General features: G+C 44.8%; 1 protein-coding gene across 1 annotated transcript in view; it reads right to left on the bottom strand.

Annotated features, from left to right (window-relative positions):
* MYO18B (myosin XVIIIB) overlaps window positions 1–9,663 on the bottom strand; it is a 321,585-nt gene that overhangs the window by 277,871 nt on the left and 34,051 nt on the right. Inside the window, exon 11 of the mRNA XM_006890467.1 lies at window positions 5,988–6,132. Within this exon, the coding sequence (XP_006890529.1) occupies window positions 5,988–6,132 (145 nt within the window). The remainder of the gene's footprint in view (window positions 1–5,987; window positions 6,133–9,663) is intronic.

Here is a 9,663-nt window from a genome sequence, read left to right as displayed (position 1 = left end):
CAGAGGTTCCTGAGAGCAGATTTACCTGGTGCAATTGTCTTTTGACTTCCTGACTTGATGGGAATACTGACTATGTGTTTGTTGTTGCTAGATGCTGCTGAGTCAAGTACAACTCATTGTGACCCTATGAACAACAGATCTGGACCCTGTCCTATCTTGTGCCATCTTCACACTTGTCAGGACACATTAGAGCCCATCGCAGCAGTCACCACGTCAATCCACCTGGTCAAGGGTCTTCCTCTTCTTCGCCAACCCTACACCATTCCAAGCATCATGTCCCTCCCCAAGGAATAGCCCCTCCTAGCAACATGTCCACCATATATGAGGCAAAACCTCATTCTTGCATCCAAAGAGCACTCCAATTGCACCTTCTCTAAGACATATCTGTTCTTTGGGCTGTCCATGGGATATTCAGTGCTCAACACCACAATTCAAAGGCATCAATTATTTTTTCTGTTATCCTTATTCACTATCCAGTTCTCAGATACACTGCAAGTAATCAGAAAGACTATGGCTTGAATCAGATGCCTCTTAGTCCTCAAACTGATATCATTACTCCTCAATAATTTGGAGAGGTCCCTAACTGCAGCTTTTCCCAATGCAATAAATATGTCTCCTAATTCCCTGACCACTGTTACCCAGGGTGTTAATTGTGGATCCAAGTAAGATAAAGTTGTTGACAGTTTCCATCTTTTCTCCATCTATCATGATGTCACCAATCGGTCCAGTGGTAATTCTTTCCCCGTTACACAGAGGAAGAAGCTGTGTCTCTGAGATCAAGGATGACACTGCCAAAGACACAGCCAAGAAACCAAACAACAAAATGGACTGGACAAGGTCACTGCAAAAGACCACTTTCAAGTCCGAAAAGGCAAAGATATCACCTTAACGACTAAGGTGTACCCGACCCAAACCACAGACTTTTCAAATGTCTCAGAAGTCTGGGAGAGCTAAGGAATAAAAAGAGGTAAGAGAATCAATATCATAGAGTTGTGACGTTGGTGAAGAATTCTGACTATTCCATGGACTGCCAAAAGTCTGGAAGCACTACTGAGATCTGGCCACCACAAGTGACCCTGTCTGGAATGCCAGTGGACAAGCTTCCAGCATCAAGCAAATGCAAACCACCACGGTGTGACAGATGGACACTGAAGTGGTGATGCCGTCCTCCACTCTCCTTACTTTGATGAAGTGCACCTTAGTCTCTAGACTGACACTGTTGCTCTTCAGCACCCTGGAGAGGTTTCCTTCATCAAAGCACAGAGGGCACGGGTTCCCCTGGCCCTTGGAATTCACGGGCTCCAGCTAATTGTTCCACAAGCATTTCTCATTTTGCCAAGGATATGAAACACAAATGTGGCTGACTTGTTATCTAACAGCTCCTGAGGGACGGCTGGGGCCTTGGTTAATAGCAAATGAACGGCAGTGTCTGACTGCCTATCACCGGCTGCCTGCTGGGTGGTGTGACTCTGTGAGAACACCCTCCCCCTGCCTCTGCAAGGGACCCACCAGCGAGAGATGGGACAGAGGTGTGGATGCGACGCAAAAAAAAAAAGGGTGGGAAGTGTATCCTCAGCCACCAAGTGGGTATGTGTCTCAAGATCTCAAAGTTACCATGCCCAGCTTCTCCAACGAGGGCTCTTCTCAAGGAAGCCCAGGAGCCAGGAACCCGCCAGTGTAGACGAAAAGCTGGGCTATCTCCTTCTTGATTTGCAACCTCAGAAATCCAATGGAGGGTCAGCTATGCATCAGTTCTGACTCAATGGCAATGACTTCAAGTTTGACTCAAGTCCCAGCAGGGCCGAGCTGCATCCCATAAAGCCAATCTGCCAATCTGGCCAGTCCTTCCTCCTGTGTCTCCTTCTCAGGCATTAACTCGCTTAACCCTTAACAAAGTTCAAAAGTGGTTTCTTTCACTTCCTCCCCATTTTACAGAGGGGAAGACTGAGGTTCCAAGAGGCCAAATTGGGATTTGCAAGCAGCAAGCTGACTCCTGGGCTTGTGTTCTTGCCTGTGACACCCTTCTTCCTCCGCGGGTCACTGCAGGCGTCCAGTCACCTCTAAAGATCTAACCAGGGGCACATGTGTATTTGAAAGAATTAAAATGATGGTCGTGGTTACTGCTCAGACAACACAGAAACTTGAGTCCAGTTATGAGACCCCAGTTTCCCTGCAGGGATGGAAGGGGGAGGTTTTTGAACATCGGATTGTGGTTCTCAAAATAAATTAAGGGAATCAGGAGCACTGGGAAGGGAGGATCATTTTAATGAAGAGAAGGGGAAAAAAACCCCACCAAACCCTGATTAATGGAAATGACTCTTAATATATTTCAAAATGATCTGTTGTGACACAAAGCAGAAGACATTTATATATGACTTTGAACTTCTTAATAGCTGATTTTAAAGCAACCTATTATGAGATCTTCCGAAGCAGAATTTAGAGTAAGTAAATCATCGGGGCAGGTCGCCCAGGCAGACAGAAGGAGGCTCTTCTCAAAATAATTTATAAGCCGGGGGTGAGGGGAGGCCCAGGAGAAGTTATTGCCATAATCATGCGTTAATAAAATATTTATAAATGTGACTTTCTCGTTCATGGTTACAGATGGTTGCAGAGATGGGTCACGTCCCTGGGCCCACATCCCAGTCACCTGCACCAGGAGAAAGAATTCTACAACCAAACTGGGTTCTATCATCATTGAGGATGACAGGTCAATAGGCCTTGGCCTCTGTTTTGTCTCAGGAGAGGCAAAGGAAGTTAAAGCTTGATGACACAAGTAAGGCAGAAGCTAGATCTCATGCAACTGAAGACTTTGTCCCCTCCGCATGTCAACAGGATGCCTGGATGCAGCTGAGGGGTGAGCTGTTTGCATGACTTTTAAAAAGCCACTTAACCCACATGCAATGCCAAACACTAAACCCAAACCAGTTGTCTCTGTCTGGAACAAAGAAGACAGAAGACAAGCAAAGCTTTAATGAGACAATTAGTACAAAGGATTCATGGACCATTGAAACTTCAGCTTCTAAAACTCTGAGATCAGAAGACTTAGATGGTGCCCAGCTCTCTCACTGACATCTCTCAAAGGCATCACAGCAGAAGATGCTTGACAGAGGAGGACAAATGTGAAACAAAACTCAAAAACCTTTTAAAAAGTCAGAGTGTTATCGAGACTACATTCCTTAGTCAACTTTTGAATCTGGAATCAAACTCACTCCCATGGCTCAGCTATCAGCCAAACAGGAGAGAGAAGGGACCAACAGATGTGAAAGAGGCCAATGACATCCTGAGCCTTAGAGTGCTGTGGTACCCTGGAGTCAGAATCAACTCAGAGCTGACTCTCCAGTGGGTTTTCAGAGGCAGTAAACTGCACGGGAGGAGACTGCCCGTCTTTCTCCAGAAGAGCAGTCAGCCAGTGGACTTGAACTGTGTGCTTTTGGGTTGGCAGCCGAACTCGTTACCACTAAGCCACCAGAGAGTTTCCTTCCTTACTCCTTAGAAAACCAACCATTTAATGTCAAAAGGGTAGCATTTTCACAAAGATAAAGCCCAGAAGGCAGAAAAGGGTAGAATAGAAAGATTGATGGAAAGGAGAATTATAAGGAGGAACTGGGGTAAGTGCACTTATTAAAGTGGGTGTTATAATTAATGTCATCAAACAAAGTATGTGTGACTGGTTGAATGAAAAACAAATCTGCCTTTTAAACTTTCACTCACATAACAATTAAAAAAATTTAAAAACAAAATTCAACAGTTGTCATTGAGTCAATTTCAGCTCATGGCAGCCTTGTGTGTTGCAAAGTAGAACTGTTCCAATGGGTGTTTAAGGCTGTAACCTTTCAGAAATAGACCTCCAGACCACTAACATGTTTGAACCATCAACTTTTTGGTTAGTGGTTGCACCACCCAGGGCACTGAAGATCAGAGAAGTTTAGGAGTTTGAACCCCAATCTGCTTCACTCAAGACCTCATTATTGCACACAGATACTCTGCACCTTGGTTTTCCATCCTCTAAAATGAGTTTGGGGGGCTCTGGTAGCTTAGTGGTAAGGAGCTGTGCTGCCAATCCAAAGGTTGCTGGATCAAATCCACCAGCTGCACTGAGGCAAAAAGATGGGCAATCTCCTCCCATGAGATTTGCAGCCTCAGAAGACACACTGGCGGGTCAGCTATGAGTCAGTTACAACTTGATGGCACATAACAATATAATGCAGTGTATCACGTCATTCGCTCAGCATACAGACTGAATGTTGTTCTTGTTGTTGGGTGCCATCAAGTTGAGTACGACTCATAAAGACCCTATGAACAACTAATCCGAACTCTGTCCTACGCGGTGCCATCCTCACAATCTCTCACAATCAAGCCCATAGCTGCAGTGTCAACCCACCTGCTCAAGGCTCTTCCTCTCCTTCGCTGTTTCTCCACCTCTCCCAGCAAGAAGTCTCTCTCCAAGGAACAACCTCTCCTAGCAACATGCCTAAAGTCTGTGAGACAAAGCTTCGTCATCTTTGCCTCTAAGAATCACTCTGGCTACACCTTCTCCAAGATGTATCTGTTTATTCCTTTGGTCTACTTTGCAATCACTTGTTATGCATTAGAGAGCTGGACAATGACTAAGGAGGACAGAAGGAGAACTGATGCCTTTGAGCTGTAGTGCTGGAGAAGAGTACTGAGGGTACCATGGACTGCAAGGAGAACAAACAGGTTCATCCTGGAGAGGGTTAAATTGGGCGGCTCCTTGGAGACAAGGATTCGGAGGCTCTGTCTTACATACTTTGGGCATGTTGTAAGGTGGAACTGGTCCTTGGAGAGGGACATCATGCTTGGGAGGTTGGAGGGACAGTGCAGAAGGGAAAGGCTCTCTATCAGGTGGATTGATTCAGTGACTGGGGTAATCGGGGTAGGTGTGTCAGAGACACTGAGATTGGCAAAGGACAGAGCAGGGTTTAGAGCTGTTGTACACAGGGTCACTATGAGTAGCAAGTGATTCGGCAGCACATAACAACACAACAGCATGGGATGTTCAGCACTCTCTCCAACACCACAGTTCAAAGACATCAATTCTTCTTTTGTCATCCTTAGTGATTGTCCACCTCTCAGATACATAGCAAATGACTGACAAGACCATGACCTGAATCAAGCGCACCTTAGTCCTCAAACTGACATCCCTGCTCCTCAATAATTTGGAAAAGTTCCTGAATCCAGACTGAACCCAGTGCAATATGTCTCCTGATCTCCTGACTAGCTGGTACCAAGTGGCCTGATTGTGGATCCAGGTGAGGCGAAGTCATTTATAATTATAGACAATTATAATCCTTTCTCTGTCCATCACGATGTTGCGTATCGATCCAATGGCGAGGAGTTTTTAAAGATTGAACAGACATGGAGAAAGGGTACAACTCTGACTCACACCTTTTCTGGTTTTAAGCCCTTCAGTTTTCTCTTCTGTTTGAACAACAAGAGTTTATCTTCATTACTGATGGATGTCTGTTTGGAGCACCGTGCACTTAGATCAACATGGGATCAAATCAAAGGATTAGATGGGATGTTTAGAGGAGGCAGCAAGTTTAAGCGAATGGAGGGGGAATGATTTGCAAAGGGACAGTGAGAAAGCCAGAGCAAACTGAAGTTTGTAGCCACTGCCAATGTATCGCTTGTGCAGAAATCACTGCAATGGTCTGGCATTGTCTTTGCATAATTTCACCAACATAAAAATAAGGTATATATTTTTTTTTAATTCTTCAGTCACACAGGCCACATTTTAAAGTGGCATTGCCATCCCTGTACAGCTTCTAGACACTAGACACGGCTGACCTAGAATGTTTGAAAAATCCAGGCTTGTTTCTTTCTTGCTGCACCTTCCAAAGAGTAACCCCAGACACGCAGCATGGGACGGATTGCCCCTGTCCCCAACCCACGAAGAGCAGGCCTCGTCAGGCACCTGACAGAGGGGAGAGCTGGTGGTCCAGGTGAGCCTGGCGGAGGCGACATACCTTTGCAGGTCCCCGCAGCGCCCAAGTGGTAGATGGCAGCCAGGACCCGCCACAGGGCTCGCTGCTCGCTCTCCGCGATGCCCAGCGTCCCCATGGCTCTCTGGAGCTGGACAAAGGCTGCTGCTGCTTTCTGCTTGTCTTCAGGCTGAGAGCAAAGGGAGAGGGGACGAAAAAGAGGCTCTTAGTAAAACTCTAGTTATCTAGAGAACATTATTGCTGAGTGAACTAACTTAGTCTCGTAAGGACAAATACTGCATCAGAGCATTATTGCAGAAACAGGATAACTAACAAGATGTGTGCTGGGGAAAGAGGGAGAGTGGAAAGGACTAGGATAGCAGAATTTAGGGGGCAGACTGGGGAGAGGGGAGGAATGGGAAAGATTCAATGGGGACCTGAAAGGATGGTGTAATAACAGGCATGTTGTTGTTGTTGTTGTTGTTGTTGTTGTTATGTTGTTGTTGTTGTTGTTATGTGCCATAAAGTCGCTTGCGACTCATAGCGACCCTATGTATAACAGCCCTAAACGCTGCTCTATCTTGTGCTTACCTTATAGTCTCTGACACACCTACCCCCATTACCCCAGTCACTGAATCAATCCACCTCATAGAGAGTCTTCCTCTCCTGTGCTGTCCCTCTTCCCTCTCAAGCATTATGTCCCTCTCCAAGGACTGGTCCCTCCTTGCAACATGCCAAGAGTATATCAGATGAAGCTTCAAATGAAGCTGTCTCCAAAGAGCAGCCTGGTCTCACCCTTTCTAGGAAGAACTTGTTTGTTCGCCTGCCAGTCCATGGTATATTCAATACTCTCCTCCAGCACCACAGCTCGAAGGCATCAATTCTCCTTCTATCATCCCTTGTCATTGTCTAGCTTTCTGACACATAGCAAGTAATTGCAAAGACCTGGATCGGCACCACCTTAGTCTCCAGTCTGACATCATTGCTCTTCAGTACTTTGGAGAGGTCCCTGACAACAGACTTTCCCAATGCAATTTGTCTTTTAATTTCCTGGCTGCTGGTATCAAGAGTGTTGATTGCGTAGGCAAGCAAATAGAAGCTGTTAACAATCTCAATCTCTTCACCATCTATCATGATGTTACCAATCAGCCCAGTGGTGAGAATCTTTGTTTTCTTGATGTTGAACTTCAATCCATATTGAAGGCTGCAGTCCTTGACCATCTGCAGCAACTGCCTCGGACCCTCGTCAGCATAGATCAATGGTAATTAACTGCATGGCATACAATGTGTGTGAATGATTTTGTGAAACAATGTAAATGAGAGATTGTAGAAAACACAATGCATATGAATGAAACATGATGGACATGAATTATTCTATGAAAATCAATTTAAAAATATTTTTTTAAAAAGAGCACCAACTTGCCACTTGAAGATACCTTGGTCTCAGTGTAGCCACTATATTTGAATACTTCAGTAAATTACATTTTAGCTCAATGGTGTTGATGCTGGGGCAGTTTTCAAAATCATATTCACCCTTCAAATCTGGGATAGAACTGACCTTATTGACTCGACTTTCAGCCAAACACAAGACATGTTTGTTGCTGAGTTATTCACAACAGCAGAGAGATGGAAGCAACCCAAGTGCCCATCAACAAACAAATGGACAGAGAAACTACGGTACGTCCACACAATGGAACATTACACAGCACTGACCAACAGTGAACTTGTAAGACATTATACAATATGGGGAGCCTGGAGGATGTTGTGCTGAGTGAAATATCTCAGTCACAAAAGGACAAATACTGTTTAATACTGCTGTTATAAGACTGGCATGGGGGTGTTGGAGAGAGAATGGGGAAAGAGCAGATAGATAATGAACACTGCATTATAACAGATGAGGGAAGAACTGTCTAAAAGGAATATATGATTAAGCATTACACATATGACAACAATCTGGAAGAAGGGGTGCATTGCAGGGTGGGTTAGGGGTGGAGGAGAAGAAAATGTTTAACAATGGGAAAAAATAATTTAAAAAAAAACACACAAACCCAGATAGGTCTATAAGGAGACCAATAATGCCGGTTTGAGAGGCAGGCGCTCACTTTTTAGGATAACCAATTATACAAGGTCAATTCATCAGTGTTTGCCCAAGAATAAAGTCCAGGAGGAAGGAAAAGGTAGGCTGGAAGGATTAGTGAAGATGAGATTCACAGGGATGAAGTGGGAATTATGAAGTTTCATGTCAGGTATTGTAACTCGTATTAGAAAACATAAGTGTGAGTGGTTGAATGGGTAATCCAATAAGCTTTGTAAACTGTCACTCAAACCACAGCAAAGAAGGAATTTTAAATACCATCTTCATCTGACTATGGAAGGCTGTGTGATTTTCCATTCACTGAGGAGACAGACTGACAACTTGGTACATGGGCTCGAGGCCAACAGTGAGTATGAAGATGGTCAGGACTGGGCCATGTTTAGTCCTCCTCTGTGGGAGAAAGATGGGCAACCTTCTCTTGTGCCATGTATATCCTCAGAAAACTTGCTAAAGGGTCGGCTATCAATATGGTCCAATTTCATGCACATAACAACACTATATCGAGGTTTATGGTGGGACAGTCTGTCGGGACCTGGGCTGGTAACCCAAAGGCCATACTTTTCTAACAGTTCAAGTCCATCAGCAGCATCTTGGGAGAGAGATGACCATTCTCCTATCATGCAACAGACAGTGCTGGAAACCTGCTGGAGTGTCAGTTATGAGTCAATACCTACTGGACGGCGGCGATGGGTGAGTGAGTACAGCACAAGGTCACCGAGAGTTGGAGCTGGACAGCGGCACCTAACAACAGCAACAGAAGCTCAAAGGGTTTCAACAAAGTCGTCAAAAAATTCCTTCCACTTGGACCAATAATCAATGCTTTTTGGAAGCAACGATCCAGAAATCAAACGACATATGACTTTGATCTAATCCACAGTGAAAGACGTCTTTAAAGTGATAAGAAGCTGTTGCTTCGAAATGAGGCATGCTTGACCCAAGCCAAAGTACTTTCAATGGTCTCTTCTGCATGTGAAAGCAAGACAATGAGTAAGGAAGATCGCAGAAGAACTGGTGTATGTAAATGGTAGTTACAGTAAAGAATCTTGAATATGGTGTGGACTGTCAGAAGGACGAACACATGATCACCAGCAAATGCTTTAGAAGTGAGAATAACAAGCCTGTGAATTGCTTACTTAAGCTGCATCATCAGGGGAGAGCACTTGATAGAAAAGAACATCATGTTTGGTAAAGGACCATGAATCATTTTCATATGCCCTTCCCAGCCGTGACCTTAAAATGACTGGCTGTTCAGTCTTGCAAAGGATAGGCCAATGATGATGCAAGTTCAGTGACTGTGACGTACTTCAGAAATTGATCTGGTGCAAGGGGTAAACCTTGAAATTGACGAAGAGTAGGTTAATACGGAAGGACCAATCCCATAGAGGTCAGAGGCTACCTTACCACCATCAAGAAGAGTCTAGAATAGAGGACATCTTTAGTCTTTAGACTAAGTACCCAGGGTCCCTGTGCTGAGAACCCCCCAGACCCCCCCCCAAAATTATAACATTGAAAACAGAATGAAGTGCTGCTTGCACATCAAGCCAGGCAGCTTCAGTGGGTTTACCAGTCCACAAAGTGAGAGCTTCATTTGAGTGTCTCTGGGCAGGAATCTTACTAGCAGAGCCA

This window comes from Elephantulus edwardii, unplaced genomic scaffold, assembly GCF_000299155.1.
Source record: "Elephantulus edwardii isolate Elephantulus edwardi_28Jun2011 unplaced genomic scaffold, EleEdw1.0 scaffold00089, whole genome shotgun sequence".
NCBI classification, from domain to species: Eukaryota; Metazoa; Chordata; class Mammalia; order Macroscelidea; family Macroscelididae; genus Elephantulus; species Elephantulus edwardii.
Note: the sequence above shows the minus strand (reverse complement) of the source record. Positions and strands in the feature narration are given on the sequence as shown.